The sequence below is a fragment of the Aythya fuligula genome, chromosome 10 (genome assembly GCF_009819795.1).
Source record: "Aythya fuligula isolate bAytFul2 chromosome 10, bAytFul2.pri, whole genome shotgun sequence".
NCBI lineage: Eukaryota > Metazoa > Chordata > Aves > Anseriformes > Anatidae > Aythya > Aythya fuligula.
Genome location: NC_045568.1, coordinates 11714027 through 11730993, shown reverse-complemented (window position 1 = coordinate 11730993; position 16967 = coordinate 11714027). Strand labels below are relative to the sequence as shown.

The following is a 16967-nucleotide window of genomic DNA, read 5'->3' as shown; positions in this document are numbered from 1 at the left end:
CAGTGCATATCAGCCCATACATAACCTGCATATACATACGGACACAACGCACATACAGGTGCATATTCGTGCACATACCCCCCCTCGCCGAGCCTCTCCACGCGTGCCTACAGCCCCCCACATGCTAGCACGATGGAGGACACCCCCCATCCCCAGCACTCCCCTTCCTACCCCCCCACAAGCATCCAGCGGCCGCGGGCACGCCGGGGGCCGGGCTCCCATCGAGGCCGGGCCGGGGCCGGCCCCCGGCGCCGCGGGGCCAATGGGGGCGGCGGAGCGGGGCGAGCCTCTCCCCGGCCCCCCCGCCGCCGCCGGCCGCCCGGCCCGCGGGGATAAAGCACTACGCGGCCCGCGCCGCGCTCCGCACCCGCGCAGCCGCCTCCCGGGGGAGCTGCGCCCACCGCTCGGGGCTCGGATCTGTCACCGGGGGGTGGGCTGGGCTGGGGGCTACTACGCTCCCGGGGGGGGGGGGTGTCTCGGCCTTGGTTTTTTAATTTTTCATTTTATTTTTTTATTTTTATTTTTTGCATTTTCTACTATATTTTTGCACCGCGCTCCTTTGCCTTTTCGTCGTTGCTTTTGCATTTTTCTGGGTTGTTTTTGCCCCGGCTCGGCTTGCAGAGGAGTTCAGGTGAGGGTTTGCACCGGGGGAGGGTGGGATATGGCAGCGGGGGGGCTGCAGCAGGGCTGGAGCTGGGCAGTGCACAAGGGGCGGTGGGGGGGTGCGCTGCTCCCGGCCGGGTGGGATGGGGGGGAGAGCTACCAAAGCCTGCTAAAAAAATAGAAAAAGGATCAATAAAATAGGGGAAAATAATAACAACTTAGCAGCGTTGGAGATCTGGCAGTGCCGGAGTGAGGGTTGTGTCCCCCCCCCGGCCGCTGTCACCGCGCGGTGTTTGGGGAGTTTGGTGCCGACACGGGGTGCGTGCCGCTCGTGGAGGCCGAAGTTTGGGTCTAAAGGTGGGCACTTTGCAGAAAACGGGGAGAAAACAGGGCTCTGAGGAAGGTTTTTACAGCATTCCAGAAGCAGTGGCGTTGAAAAAAGCCAGGGAGGCCCCTAAATGTAGCCCCCCCACCCCTAGTGTCCGATAAGCAGTGCAGCCACCTTGCAGCAGGACTGAGCGTCAACGGATTCCCTGGCTCTTGGATCCTTTTTTTTTTTTTTTTTTTTTTTTAAATTATTGTTTTATTACCTCCCCATGCATTTCCATTTGATTTCTTAGAAACGCTGGCCCTGATTCACTGCCCAGTTTATGGCTCTGTCTGTGGAGCACGAGTCAGCCTGAACAGATATTAAATCTTCCAGGGAACAAGGGAAAACAGTAAACAGGTTAGTCCTACACTAGAAAGAGCTGTAGCAACATACATGGGAAATGACTGTCGGCATATCTGAACCCAGGTACTGCTGTGTTATCTGTGCTGGGAAATGGGTCCCCGTGTTGCAGCAAGTTCCCGGGACTTAACATTTTAAGGTTATTCTGAGACAGAATATGCCTTCTCTCTCTGTTTCCCTTTAAGCTGGTGATTAGACGGACAGATTTTAAGCAGAACAACATGTTTCTGGCAGAAGGGACATCATAACAACCTAGGGAACTCTTAAAAGTTGGAGCCCGTCGCGTTGCCGTGCACTGTTGAACAGCTGCTCTATTTCACTCCAGGAGCGGCTGTTTTCCAGTGGCTCGGGCACTCAGCTCCCTGTATAGGTGCTTACATTTCTGACATGTTTTCATCCCTCCCAGGGATGAAAGTGCTTTATGTAAACAGCATCATTAGTTTTCATAGCTCGCGTAGCCCTGGCTTTTTTTTATTTATTTATTTTATTTTTGTTTTTTAAGCTTCTGGTTTTGGCTTTAGACAAAGTAGGGATGAAAGCCTTTTAGTTGTTAGTCTGGCCTTTAGGATAAAATAGAGCCTGGGCCCGATCCCGCATTCCAGGCATTCCCCAAAATCTTCTTGGCTGCTGTGCAAGTTTTGCGAGCGCGCAGAAAGCAGCTCTGGCCCGCGATGTGCCTGGATCTGTTTGCCTCTGACAGTCCCCTGTCTTCTCGAGACGACTCTGGTTACACCAAGTGACATTGCTCCTTCTCAAAAGCGATGGGGAAATGAGCGTGCTGCCTGGGTTCTGCTGAGGTATGTTGCTCACAGCAGCTGCTAGGGCTCGGTTGTTTTTTTTCCCCACTCTCTTTTCAGTCTCCATTCAAAATAAGATTTAGTTTTATTCCCTGTGAAATCCATGGATATTTTGATATGTGGCTTCCCAGTTCTTGCAGGCATTTAAAGAAAACTTGAGCTTTTTGTTTTTTTTTTTTGCCTTTTTTTTTTTTTTGGAAAACCTTGCCAGCTGCTCTGAGTGGACGCTCATTCCCCGTGCATGCAGAGCACGCCAGCTTTTCTTAGAAAAAACATGTCGTGGTCCAGATTTCACTCACAGCACTGTTCTTCAGCAGTTGAGCTGGAGCAATGCAGACGTACGAGGGAGGATTGGAAAGCAGCTGAGGGCAAGAGCTCCTCTCTGCCTCCTGTGTCACAAGGCAGTCACCCCTTTCTGGTGCAGGCACGAAGTGAGCTGCCGGGGTGAATTCTTACTGGGAGCAACAAAAACTTCTCAGAAACAGACTGGGTTTTCTGTTTCACATCGCTCAGTTCTGTGACTTTTGCCTCAAGGGAAAGTTCCTCCAGCAGAGGGTTTTTTTTTTTTTTTTTTTTTTTTTTTTTTTTACAAAAAGAGACGTCATGTGTCTTAAACACGGCTCTCCTGGCTCTTCACTTTTACTATAAGAGATTATTATAGTCTGAGGTCGCAAAGCAGAGCCACTAACCTCTGTTTGAACTTCCTCGTGTTCAGCACATGTGAGTATTTTGTTATCGGGTCAGAGGCGTAGCTGCCTGACGGGCTGTGCAAACCAGGAAAATGCTGTCTTACTTTTAAGTTTCTTTCTATCAACCTGTCTCTGTGTCCTCGTGTGCATATAAGGGAGGAAGCTGTGTCTTTAAGAAATATAGAAATGTGTGGTATTTTTTTCCTTGTTTCCTGTGAAATATTAATAGGTGCTGCTAGTGGGATGGAGCTCTTTAAGGGTGTTGTGTGAAGCATCTCGCGCCACGTTAGGTGCTAAACACATAGATGGCTTTTGATTTTTCTCCAGAGAAGGCAAAGACGGGCAAATTCTGGAGCTCAGGCAGCAAGGATGCTCAGCAGCAGCAATAACAAGCTTCCCCTTCCCTGCACAAAACTGGGAGCTATTGACTATTCATGGCAAAACGTCCAAAGCGCAGCGGCAGAGCCTGTGGAAAATGACAGCGTGTAACAAGCTTGACTGGCATTTCCTTCGCGCTGGTCACATGCCTCCTAATTCACACACACACAAAACCTCATAGGCTGATCAAATGACTTCTATCTCTGCGCTCCGCATACCTTCCACAGAAAGAGTTGTTTTATTATGCACATATACAGCTCTGTTTTCAATCAGTCACCTTGAGCGGATGACTGAGAGCCAGTGTTTGCTCCGTCCGGAGGTCTCTGCAGTCGCTCTCTAAGGGGCACAGTCTCCAGCCCGTAAGCAATTTTTTTTTTTCTTTTCCACCGGGGTGGGGGTGAAAAAAGAAGAAAACAAACCCACAGCTTGTCCCTCCTGCCTCCCCAGTAATTGTACTGGGAATTTTGCTGGGCTTAAGTGGGAAAGCACGGGATGTGCCTGGCTGCGCTAGTGAGGTCAGGTTTGGCCGTGGTGTCTGCACGGGTGGCAGCGGGGTTAGGGCTCACGGCGGGGTGTCCCCGCGGGACACTGCCCCTTTGCCACCTCCACATGGGGGAGACCGGGCACAGGGCTGCCCTCCCCACTCAGCAACTGGCATGAGGCTGGGGTCAGCTCATTCTCCGCTGCCAGAGAGAGATGGGAGCGCAGAGTGATGGGGTGAAAGCAGCCACCAGCTGCCTTGCCAGGCCGTGGCAATTAGCTCAGCGCCGTGCCAGCCTGATTAAGGGCAGCGCAGGTGACGATGACGTTGGCACACTGATTCATTACATCTGGAGGGGAAAATCCGCCTAGTAAATGCTGAAGCACAGTAAATATTCCTGGCTCCTGACAGATTGATCCTTGCATTCCGCTGATTAGCCTATATTTGTGGAACGGAGGAAGTTAAAAATAAGGTTGGTGGAAAGCTACAAGATAAGGAAAGGATTTGCATTTTATGGACACCAGCAGTAAACTTGATTTTTTTTTTTATGGGTGCTAAAAATTTCAATACTTTTTTCTTTTTTTACGCTCTCCATTCCCTTCTTTGGCTCTCAGTTTCACTGTTAGGTGAAAGCCTGCAGTATAGTTCCTCTGGCCAGTAATATTCTGGAAGGGAGCTGTAAATCTAGAGTACACACGGTTGTGAAATGGTTTCTGAAAGAATTCTTTTGCAAATATGTGGTGCAATCCTGCGAGGCGCTTAGGCCCTGACAGTCCTTTGGGGGTGGTACAGACGTATTGCAGCGTGCAGCAGCATGTGCGCACCAAGGCTGGATGCTTGGGACTTTCCTGCGAGCTAGAGGGCTTTGCGAGGTTTAGTTCATGGAGGTAAATGATTAAACTGAGTTCTGACTGCTGCTGTTTTGTTTCCCTGCACCCAGGCTCCCACCTGAACCTTTGCCGCGTGGTATATGCTGTTGGGATACCCTAAGACATCGCCCAGGAATGGTGGATCACTTGCTGCCTACCGATGAGTCCTTTTCATCTATGAGGTCTTCTCTGGGATACTTTGGGGACATGACGGCAGGGGTGAGGTCCTACCAAATGCTGCCTTCTCCCCTGTCAGAAGATGACAGCGACTCGTCCAGCTTTTGTTCTTGTTCCAGCCCGGACTCCCAGGTTCTCAGCTCCAGCTATGGGAGCACGTCCAGTGCGGAGAGTCAGGACAGCATCTTAGACTACTTGTTGTCCCAGGCATCTCTGGGGAACACCGCCATGTCATGGTGGGACAAAAGGAGACTTCAGCCCATAGTCAAAGAGGAGTACTTTAGGTTGCCTGAATTTGCTGTGGATATGGAAGACTCTGGACCATTTCAGCCCACACTTGAGGAAATTGAGGAATTTCTGGAAGAGAACATGGAGCTGGAGCTCAAAGACAGACCTAAAAGTGAGACCAAGGACTTGAGAGCTTGCAGCCAAGTTTCTGTTGCCTCGCTACAGCAAAAAGACCATATGTTACCCAGCTCTAGTTTAAAAGAGAGTAAAAACGAACAGTTGAGCAGCTCCACGGAAGGTGGCCAGGCTTCAAATGGAGGAATGCCCCTGGAGAACGGGATACCGGTTATGCTCCAAATTCAACCTGTACAGGTCAAACAGGAGTCCAACACCAGCCCTAATTCCCAAGGACCAGCACAAGACAACATTAAAATTGCACAGCTCCTAGTCAACATCCAAGGACAGACATTTGCCCTTGTGCCCCAGATAGTTCAGTCATCCAATTTGAACTTGTCCTCTAAATTTGTCCGCATTGCTCCCGTCCCCATCGCCGCCAAGCCAATTGGGCCAGGAGGCATGATCCAGGGTCAGACGGGAATCATCATGGGTCAGAAATTTCAAAAGAACCCTGCAGCAGAACTCATTAAAATGCACAAATGTTCTTTCCCTGGTTGTACCAAGATGTACACGAAAAGCAGCCATTTGAAAGCCCACCTGAGGAGGCATACAGGAGAAAAGCCTTTTGCGTGCACGTGGCCAGGTTGTGGATGGAGGTTAGTATTGGGGTGCAGCAGGGTCCTGTTCCCCTCGCCCTTTTGCTCGTTTCACTGAACTTTCTGAGCACTCTCAGTGTTTGCACTCATTTCTGAACAGTTTCTGTTCCCAAAAGTGGCTCGGTTTGTTTGAGAATTTGAACTTTTTTCTTACTATTAGGTAATCCAAGGGCTTAGATAAATTAAGTGGCAGAGCATCACCTGCTGCCACCAGCTGTATGAGTGTCTTTAAAGCCCATTATAACTTATATTTCATTCCAAGATGGTTAGATTAAGCCTGTTACTGCAGGCAATGCCTTGCAGTCACATGGATCTGGTTGCAACACACCAGCTGCAGCAGATGCTCAGCTGGTACCAGCTGAGGGCTGTAAATGAGCTGGGTGGTTTAGGACAGAGTCATGGTGTGCATAGCTGTGTGGGGTTCCGGCTGCGGGGGGTTAAGCATGATCAGCGAAGGGCCGTGTTATGTAAATGCAATTAAGAAGAGCATTTTGTGCAGTTTCGTAGAAAATGCACTCCATCCTGTTCCTTCTGGAAATGCTGGCACTGGTACTCCAGCCTGCTCTGGGTTTTATTCTCTGCATTGATTGAGAAAAACGCGTGGGTGCTGCTCAAAGTTGCAAAAAGCTGTCAGATGTAACAACATACCCAGAAGGCTGAGATGGAATTGAGTGTTGCTTGAATGGAAGATTGCAGGTTTGATTGAGCAAAACGTCTTGTACAGGTGATCTCTACAAAAGTAGAGGTGATTTTTATTATTTTTTTATACCAGTAGAAAGCATTAAAACTTTTTAAGAGAAAAAGTTGAAATTTTTTTGACAGAAACTTTGATGGAGGCCTTCATCCCTCTTTCCAATTAGCTGTGCTAATAGTCTGCCTGCTGGCTAGTGTTAATAAAGAGCACCGAAAATTATGATGGGAGCAAAACATAGTCTTAACTCCCTTGTAGTAAATTAAACCACATTTCTTTCAAAGAATATCCTGCAGAGCTTCAGTGAGCAATGGCTAATGAGGAAATGGGTGGTGATCATGGGGAACAGACAAGGTAAAAAGTAACAGGAGAGCGTTGAGTAAAAATGCAACTATGTGAGACATGCAGCAATTAGAGATGGCTGGATTGGTTTGAGGGAAAAGGTTAGAATAGGGCTGAATCCTCTGTTCCCAAACTGGACTAGTTTGAAGCCTCTCGGGGGACCTGGGGGGATCATTGCAATTGATTTCTTTGGTGATATTTTTTTTCCTTGTTTCAGTTTGTGGTGTTTCTATAAACAGGCAGGGATTTTCTTTTCATTTGTGCCTGTGGCACTGCTGATGAGCTGGGCTCAGGGGCTGCTGCTGGAAATGCACTGAAATTAAAGCCCCCTTGTTCCCCGGTTTGTCCCACCAGGCGCAGGCGGTGCGGTTCCTGGCCTGTCACAGGGGCACTGCTCCTGTTTATTCGGCTGTCAGAGTACGTGCGTGCAGGCAGCAGATGTGCCTTCTGCCTGCGAACGTGCCTGTAGGTGTCGTGTTGGCTTTCCTCGTGCTGGGATGTGAGCAAAACCCTCGTTTCCGTGGCAAATGCATGTGGCACGTGAGAGTTTGGGTCTGGTCCATGCTGAGATTTATGCCAATGCTTCCGGTGACTTGTGTGGCTCAGGCTCAGGAGTCTGAAGCATTGCCTCTGGGTGACCTCTAGCTCTGTCTTCCCGCAGGGCTGCTGCTTTCCAGGCTGCAGAACCAGAGGGAAGCATTTAGGGAAACGCGTGAAGCAGTGAGGGAGGGATGCTGACTTGGCAGCCGGGTGCCTGCTGCTGCAGCACGGGGTGCATCGTCGGGTGGGCCAGGAGATGTGCTGCTCCAGCAGCACGGAGCATCTGCACCTTTTGCTCTCTGCCAGCCAAACCCCTTAAAGAAGAGGAGCCCACTAGGGATGAATTGATCCCGTTATCTATGAGGAGTTTCTCCTGTTCACCAGCAGCTGCTGGGGGAGCTGTGCAAACTCACTTTGTCTGCTTGTCTTGTGTTCACGCGGCACAGGCAGGTACCTGGCCCCCAGCACCCCCAGATGTCAGCAGGGCATCCATGGAGGTGAGAGGGGAGGGAGGCATCTCCCGGGGAGCCCTCTTTGCTGCTACCTAGGGCTTCATGCATCCCACTGCCACACCAAAGGGCAGACCCAACAGAGCACTGAATTGCTCAGCCCCCTTTCATTAATAAGGTGTGTTTACCTTTTCCAGAAGTGCAACAAGAGCTGTGGTCTCGCATGACTTATGTCAAATGCATCCAGACTCTCTGTCCTCTCCCAGTTTTGTATCATCTCAAATGAATTTAAGCACCGAAGTGCTGCCGGGCTCTGCTTCCCTCCCTCTTTCCCCTACATTCTTGTGCTTGTGTATTTATTTTTCACCAAAGACACTTGAGATCTGAGCTCGCTGAAGATGGTCATTTCGAAAACAAAACAAAGTGTTGCCTAGCACAAGGCAGCTGAGTGGAGGGGATTAAAGCTCGCCCTGCTCACTGGGCAGCGCTGCCACAGGGAAGCTGTGTGCTGTAACTGCACCAGGGCAGGGCTGTGGGGGGGCTTCGCCAGCCCCCAAGACAGTGGCAGAGCCCTGGAGGAGGCTGAATCCTCCTTGCTGGTGCCCTTCCCTGGTGCACGGAGAGAAATGTTTCCTGCAGGGTGCAGAGGAGGTGGTGAGGAGTGGCCAGTGACCCGTTGAGTTCGATACCCCGCTGGACTGGCTGGCGCACTGATCCGTGCCTGGCCAGCTCGTGCCTTTGGCAGCCGCTGGTTCTCTGCCCCTCAGACATCCCCACCAACACACGGGGCTGTGGCACGGGCTGGCCCGAGCAGCCATGCTGTGTCAGGAGCCACAGAAGCTCTCGCTGTCCCTCCCCTGGGCAGCAGTGCCCAAAGCTGCCCTTTTTCCTAACACCTGCAGGGTTAGGCCAGAGCGTTTAAGGGCCCTGCGCATCCTGGGGCTGGGAGCACTGCCTGCAGCTCGCTCTGCAGGTGGCAGAGGTTTGGCTGGGGGGGTTTAGAGGCTTAGGGCAGGTCAGGATGCACGTCCAGAGCCTCTCCTCCGCTGCAGAGCAGAGGTATAGCCTGGCTCAGCCCAGTAGCTGGTGGCCATGGTGGGGGCCATGGAGGACCAGCTGAAGTGATTGACCTTTCCTGCCCTGTGAGCCACGTGTCCTCGTGTAGCCAGGAGCCACAGGACACGTGTCCTGCACACCAGGGAGCTCTGAGGTTTGTCTCCAAGGGAGATGCGCTTACAGGTCCTGTGGGGTCCCACCAGACAGGGGGATGAAGCAACTCTTCCAGTTGCTGTGGGATTGCCTGGTTCTTGGGGTGTTTTCAGCGCCAGAATGTGCTGCAAATATCATTTCACCATGGAGCCAGGCCGCCAGGTCTTCCTGGCTTCCTTGTCCTAACCTTTGCGTTGTTTTTTTGTAAACACACCGATAGCTTGAGGTTTATTTCTGTGGGCTCGTAAGTTGATCTTTCCGTGACTGCTGGGGAACAGTATTGCAACATTCCTGCCTCTTCAGCTAAGGACATCGTTATGAGGCAGAGTGTATTTTTATCGGATGAACTCATCCGAGCTCCCAGGGTAGGAGCAGAGCTGCTTGTTCCCAATGTGCACCTCCTTCTCCCCCACTCACCATGCGATTCCCATTGAAATGCACTTGTGGAGCTCTTGTGCGGGATTAGCCATGTGCTACGGCACTTCTGTTGCAGATGGTGACCTTAACAGCCAAGGACATGGGACAAAGCAACCCAACCACATCTGGTTTTACTCCTTCCCTAGATGATAAGGCAATATATAAGAGGGCAGCTCTTCGCAAAGGAGCTTTCCTCTTGCTGCTCCCTCTTTTCCTTGACGTGGTTGCCATTGCCATCACTGGCAACTGGTCTATTCCTAGTCCTGAGTCCCTCTGAGACAGCCTGCACAGGCAACAACCTGCTCTCTCCAGAATGTTGCCAAATCCCATCTGCTTGTAGCTCTGCAAGACCATCCCTCCAGGGATGTGGCAGTGGGACCTGCTCGCTGCTAGAGACAGGAGAATCTCCTGGCCCTGCTGCTCCCAGGTCCAGGACATGGTTTCAGGAAGCCAAGGCTGGAAGGAGAAGGGGTGTTAGAGCAAGCAAGTCTGCAGGTCCCAGAGGTGAAAAGAAGCTCCTGTGGTAGCCTTTGTGAAGATGCATCCCAGGCAAGGAATGGCTTGGTGGCTCCACTAGAGCACCTGCCTTTTGCTCTTGATTGTAAATTTGACTCTTTCACCATGGAGGTACCACAGCAAGGACAAGGCAAAAAAGTAAGAGAACAGGTGAAGGAATCTCCCCTAGAAATGCCCCTGGGGGAGATGCATCCACACCTTGCCCAGGGCAAGTATTTGCATCTGCTCTGTGCTGGCTCTCTCAGGGTAGCAGCAGCAGACTGAAGAGCTGTGGGAACTGAAGGAGCTCTTCCCAGCGTTCCCAGTGCCTGTGCCCTGTTCTGCAACTAGTGGCGGGAGATCACTGCTAATTAAAACCTTTATGTGGAAACTTATTTTTCTTGCATGAAGGACTTATTCATAGGAGCCCAGCAGTCCTGTTTTTCCCCTTTCATAAAAATAGCGTATTCACCCGGTTGGTGATGTGATATTTTGCTCGAGAAGGGCACATTTTTCTACATGTTCTTTCCCCCATTTATTCCACTACTGCCCATTACTTCATTTATTTATTGTAAATAAACAGCTGATACCATTTCTTGCAAGCTCGCTTTCTGTGCTGCTCTTTGTTACTGTGCTGGCAACAAAACACTTAATTGCCCTTTGTCAGGCAGCAAATTTTTTGTACCCATCTGGACAGGGCTGTTTTAGCATGACAGTGCTAATTAACCCTGTGGCTCCCAGTCATGTCCAAGCTGGAAACAGAGCCAGCCCTGCTGCCCAGACCAAAGGACTGGCTGATTGGAGTCCAATAAAGCCTATGAAACTAGCAGTGGGATTTGGGGATTTTTCTGTTGAGGTGGGAAGTGGGGAATATCTGAAATTAAAATGACTCTGAGAGACAATTTTGGTAATTAAAGTCCCCATCTTGATTTCAATTTGCTCTTGAAGTATCTATGCTAATGGCCATGGGGCCCACCTGGATTTCAGCTGTTACAGCCCTGAGCATCTCTGGTACTGAGATGCTAATTGCTCTTCATTTAGCCTGCAGGAGCATGTGCAAAGGCTAATTTTTCAGCTGGATCTGATAAGCCGGATAGCTTCTGGGTAACTATATCTGGCTATTATCTGGAGCTCATCTCAGATGGATGTGCCATAGTGCTGGTGGGAGCTTGGAGCAGACCTCACCTGTGGGATGTTGGTGGTTACCTCTGCTTGGCTTTGCAGGAGGGAGGCTGTGGGACTGGCTCTGAAGGGGACTATGATTGGGCTTAGGGCAAGGTTTCTACAAATGATGCATCCATGCATTGTGCCAAGTTGAGTTTACATGGGATGAGGTTGTGAATTGTGTGTTTTCATTACTATTGCTGACCTCTGGCTGGGACCAGACTGGCTCTGTCGTGTGTCTTGGCCCTTTCAGTTTGCATATTGGGCTTTGCCACAAGCAGTCTCTGAGTGGCCTGAGGGGAGGTTTGGGGGCTGTAAGAGAATTTATTCATTTGTCTGAAAAGGCCTCTCTTCTCTTGCAGGTTCTCCAGGTCAGATGAGCTGTCTCGGCACAGGCGCTCCCACTCAGGGGTGAAACCCTATCAGTGTCCCGTCTGCGAGAAGAAGTTTGCTCGAAGCGACCACTTGTCCAAACACGTCAAGGTGCATCGATTCCCCCGAAGCAACCGCTCCGTCCGCTCCGTGAACTGATCAGTCCCGCTTTCCCCTTCCCGCTCAGCCGTCCTACAGCAGCCGATGACAGCACTTTGCTCACTATATTTCTAGTGATAATTTATTTGTCTTCACACAACAGTCAATGCTGTTACTTGATACCACCATGTCTGAGTGTCCCATGTCCTTTAAAGATGATTTGAGAATGAAGTTCTTTTTGGGTCAGGGGAGGGGGGTGTTCTTCCTTTTTTGTCTTTTTTTTTTTTTAAGGATGTTATTTTCCTTTCCTCCTATCTTTCCCTTCTTTCCTGCTGCTTCTTTTGGAAATTACAGTGTTTTATTTTTAGCTGTTTTCTGCTGCACATGAAAATGTAAGAGTTGCTTGCAGCTAGTTAATTATAGCCCTGGCATTCCTGAGGGCTTTGCTCATGTACAGGCCATTCATTGTGAGTTTTTATTAAGCTGCTCTATTTGTCCAGTTTGGAAACAGCAAATTCCTTTTGAAATGAAAACAACTCCTTTGTTTTTGGGTTGCCTGAGCCAAGGATTTGTAGGGGCTGGCCACAGGAGGAGGAACAGTGGGAGTCGGGGAGAGGGAGAGGCGAGGCATGGCAAGCGCTGCAATGCACCCCCACACCTCTCTCATTTCTCCAGCTCACATTTACCTTTTCCTCGGTTAGGGCTATATATAAATATTTATGTATATATATTCATACATATATATATGTATATATTTAAGCAAAGATATATCCCAAACAAACCCAAAGCTCAGGCTGGGTGAAATGGCTTGGTGTGGAGACCTTTTGGTGTGGCTCATCGCGTACCATGTGCATGCTTTTCCTGTCCTGTGCTGCCACTGAGGGTGAAAGGATGCCCACACATCAAAGGAAACGCTGCTTTCCTTTGACTGTTTGGAAGCATCCACTGTCTTTAGCAGAAGATCTGTTGTGTAGAGTGTAAAGCAACAGTAAGCTGTTTGTGAGAATGGCTGTGCTCTGCTCCCATCTCCATTCCTGTCCTCTTGTGTGATCCTGGAGGAGAAACCCCAAGGTGCCCAGTGGTCCTGGTGAGCACTGGGCATCCCGAGCATCCCCTGCCCACACTGGCTGGGGCTGAGCCTCTGTATCCCTGACCATTTGTCAGGGTGTGCCAGTGACTTGGGAGTAAGGGGAGCATCATGGCCTGGTGGGACAGCACCAGGAGATCTTCTGACCCAGGGTGAGCTTCAGCGCTGAACCTTCCCTTACCAACAGCCATGTCAGAGCTCCACGCAGCTGGGCTGGGCAAATGGGTGAGAACAGTAGCCAAAAGAAACAAATTCGTATGGTAGATGGCTAAGAAGGGAATTTAAGCAAATAATCAGATGGTAGCAGGCAAGCAACTTTGTTTGTGTTTCTTCTTCTTGTTTTGTTTTTCCTTTTGAACTCTGGCAATTGTAAGAAGCTTTAGAAGAAAATAGAATTCAGTAATTAGGAACGATTTTATAATGGATGTTGCATTTTCTTTCCATTCGCAGACAGCATCTGTTTGTCTTTTTGTTGGCAAAATGGGAAATAGATAACTGCCGTCCTAGTGCTAGGCAGAGCAGGAGCCCGTGCTGTGTAAGAACAGCAGGTCTAGCTAAAGCGAATGCATTCCTTTTGTCCTCTAGAAATTAATATAAATGAGCTATCATCTATTGACTGGTTTATATCACATCCTATGAATGTATGTAAATAAAACTGTACATAGATGCATATCTATATAAAATATCTTTTAATAACGTATCAAAATTTGTGTAAATTGGAAACAAAAATACCTATAAAGCCAGTGTACATAAGTTACAATTCTGTATATTTTCTTTTGTTCTTCATAAAAATATATTTACTTTGACAATAAAATGAAAATGGAAATTTTATATCCCTTTTTGAAATTATTATTCATCAATTTCCTTTGTAGCCAGCTCTGTAATCAAGAAAGTGGTTGAAATCAAGTTAGTGCATGAAATTTTGATTCACCTAGATGTAAGTTTTCAGGTGCTGAGTAACAGAGAGGTGATGGAACAGACCTCAAGCCGCCTTCAGTTTTTCCTCACCTCAAAACTCTTGGGAGGTGCGAGATGTTTCACCGGAGCTCTCACGCCTCGCCTGGCAGCCGCTGGGCCCCGAATGCCTTCTTTGGTTTCTGACGGCTGTGGAACAGGTCTGCAGCTGACTATTAACCTCAGTCAGATTGTGGTTAATAAATTAGAGCGAGCAGGTTTTGAGGAAATTCAAGCTCTAGGGGCTAGCATGAAGAAGGAGGGCTTCAGAGTCTGAGATTGGGATGGTGACTCGCTGTGTGACCCAGGGCAAAGGGCTCTACTGCCATGTGCCTCAGTTCCCTGTCTTGTCAAACGGGGATGGCAATTCATCGTGGTGACACTGTGGGACTTGACTGCTGTGTATGCGATCCTTGGATGGAAGGAGCATGCAGTAAGACCGGTCACGGGATTAGATTGTGAAAGAATGGCTCAGCATGGTGGAGGTCTTGGTGCCAAGGCGCTTCAGTTGGCTCTGCTGCGAATCCCACATCTGAAGGAGAGATGTGTGGGACCTGAAGTAAGAAGCATGCCTCAGGCCTGAGGATAAGATTCCCTGTCCTGCAACAACCATTGCTTCCCATGGGCAACAACACAGGCACGAACACGATAGTCTTGTGGTTTGCAAGCTGGGACATCTCTTGCAATATGCTTTCGGGTGCTCGGCCTACACTGGAAGAAGAAACCAGCAACGTTATTGGTGTCCGCTTCTGAGTCTCTATGGGAGCAATGGTGCAGCGGGTCCAGAGCTTCTCCCAGCAAGAATCACACTGAGACTAATGGGCACTTGGTGATTAAAGCATTTCCCTGAAGTACAGCCACCAAAACATGCCAGCTGATGAGCCATGGATCTCCAGACCTTTATTTTTCCTAGAGCACTCCTATGAGCCTGGCAAGAGGACTGAGGGACTTGGCAGAGCAAGCTCTGGTCACTCTGTGGTGTTGTTACCTCCTGAGATGTAGCCTGAAGACCAGAGTCCTAAGGACAGCTGCTTTAAGAGTTCTAATTGCATAGAAGCTTTAATTAGCAAACCTGCACCAAGAGGATCTCCGATTCCCTTCTGTTCTCACCCTACAGACATTATGCATTAAACAAGTTGCTTTATTTTAACCAGTGTCTCAGTCTCCTCCCCATCTCCTTTGGAGTTCTGATATTGCTGTAATGTTGGGTAATTCACCCTGCAAGGTACTTGGGGCAGAAGTTGTTATTTCTTCTGCAAGTGGCAGTACTTACAGCTGAAGTGGAGTAATGCAAAATACCCACTCTTGGAGCACAGCAGTGCAGAAATCTTAAGATCTAAGCAATGTTTTAGCCTGGAATATTGTCCATGAAACACTTATTCTCTCTTACTTTTTGTTTTCCTTTTCTAAGTACAGTTTCTGTGTGTGGGGTGTGTGTGTGTGTGTGTTTTTCTGTATTTTTTCCCTAGTTTTAGATACTTACCTGTAGGGAAATATAAGCTTATCTTAAAGTTTCAACATTTTGCTCAGAAGAGCGGTGTCATATTTGCTGTGAAAGGAGAGTTAATTCTGCATGAAAAGTAATGGTATTTTCAGAAGTTTGTCACACACAAAAAAGTAGAAATTAAAAAAAAAATAGTTTGGGGTGTTTGTTTTACATGGAATTACTGGCCTGCCTAGGCTGGGCTGTAGGTCTTGCTAATTCATGAGAAAAAGGTGGCTTTGCCTTAAGCCACCTGAAGATAAGCATATATATAAGTTCTTTGACGCTACATCTGTAGATAGGTTTATCATGTCTTTGTTTTGGCAACTCTGCACAGCATGGCATCATTATACATATACCTAAGTCTCATTGACTTAAAACATCTCTAATTGGCTTTCTGAGGCATGAATGGACACCTGTGCAGTGTTACAGCCTTTGTATAATGACTGCGAGCCAGTCCCTAACACTTGTCAGTGCTCTCTATGATTCTGAATGGTTTTACTGGCGATTTCTGGCTGTTTATAAACTCTTCATGAGAACTAGTGGTGGAGGAACAGTTGTCTGGGAAGGTCATTCTCAAGGTAAGGACTAAGTGTAAGGAATAAGAGTAAAGTGACGTTTCTGTAAGGTGACCTGACTTCTATGACCTGTGGCTAATCAGAGGGCAATGGAATGATGTGTCCGAGACCACAGAGCAAAGCAGAGGGAAAGTGGGAACAGGACCAAGAAGTCCCAAATCTCCTTTGCCCCAGACAGTGGCACAGACCGCGTATCAATAGCAAACAGAAGGTTATAGAAAGCAAAGAGTGATAGGACGTGTAAGTGAGACATCAGATAAGCAAAGAAAGGTAAAGACGGGACATGAGATAAAGTTGAGCTGTGCTGATAGTGTCTGCTTTTGGAAAGGATGCCAAGGAGAGAGAAATGAGAGCTCGCTTGCTGGTACATTGCGCTCGGGACTCACCCAGGCAAAGCTCCCTAAAAAGGGTCCTGCTCCCCTGACCACATTACATGTTTGCAACAGTCCCCTGCTCACTGCCCTCCCTGGGGGTTGTTTCCACGTAAATCCTTGTGCCGGGAGCCTTCTCCTTGTCTAAATGGCCACTATACATTTAATCCAAACAGCCAGGTGACTCCAGCACAAAGCCAGTGGCAATAAGCCAGTGTTAATTATTACCCTGGGCCCCTTGGGTTATGTAAGCCTGGATGTGCTGTACCATGGGCACTTGGCTCGGGCCTGCCCTCCCCGTCTGGGAGAAATACCAAGGACCTGCCAATGCACATAGAAAGCTGTTTGGAGCCAGACGGGATTTTCCTTCTCCCCTTCTGAGAGCACCTATGAAACCCATTATTCACTGGGCTCAGTGATTGCCATGCTGTGTTTTCTTGTTATTCAGAGACATTGCTCTTAAAGAATGAGTTGTGCTAAGCTCCCACTGACTTCAGCGCAAGCCAAGGACAGTGACTGCCATGGTTTACCCAGGGAAAAATATTTCCAGCTAAGGCAGGGACCGCAGATCCCGGCAGGTCCTTGGCTTCCCTCAGTCGTTTCTTCTGGGATATCTGTGCTTTTGTGGCTACCAGTCTCTTATCCCACTGGTTTTAGTTTTATTCTAGTTTGCTTGGGGGAAGGGGTTGAGGGTGTGTGGTGTGTGAAAAGTAGATATTGTGAAGAATCTTCTGGCCTTCTGTGAAGAATCTTCTGGCCTAGTGTGTGTTTGCATGCAGTTGCAGAGATAGGACTTAGTGACTCTTCTTATCCAATGTTTCTATATTGTAAGGTTTGTAGCTACTCAGTGCTCAGCATTTCCCAGGGCTAAGCTTCGATCTGCTCTGCCAGCTCCGCAGGTCTTCCTCCAACTGGAGCTAGAGCACGTCCTCCAGCTCTTGCTGCATTCCCTGCCCAAGTACCACTTTTCTAATGGTTTTGTGGTCAGGCT

The 16967-nt window shown here is 48.9% G+C and overlaps 1 protein-coding gene across 2 annotated transcripts; it reads left to right on the top strand.

Moving 5' to 3' along the window:
- The first annotated feature begins 498 nt into the window (after positions 1-498).
- KLF15 (Kruppel like factor 15) lies at positions 499-11756 on the top strand. Of its 2 annotated transcripts, none has more exons than XM_032194401.1 (3): positions 499-631; positions 4619-5725; positions 11395-11756. In XM_032194401.1, the coding sequence occupies exons 2-3, from the start codon at positions 4683-4685 to the stop codon at positions 11561-11563; spliced, it is 1212 nt and encodes a 403-aa protein (XP_032050292.1). In that variant the 5' UTR covers positions 499-631; positions 4619-4682; the 3' UTR covers positions 11564-11756. The 2 variants fall into 2 exon arrangements, with proteins under 2 accessions (XP_032050292.1, XP_032050293.1); XM_032194402.1 differs by lacking the exon at positions 499-631 and adding an exon at positions 1211-2130.
- The last annotated feature ends 5211 nt before the right edge of the window (positions 11757-16967 follow it).

Bases quoted from the DNA above. Each gene is read 5' to 3' on its own strand.
- KLF15 (XM_032194401.1), top strand. From the start codon at position 4,683: ATGGTGGATCACTTGCTGCCTACCGATGAGTCCTTTTCATCTATGAGG. The intron at 5,726-11,394 runs GTTAGTATTGGG...CTTCTCTTGCAG, and splicing joins TGGCCAGGTTGTGGATGGAG to GTTCTCCAGGTCAGATGAGC.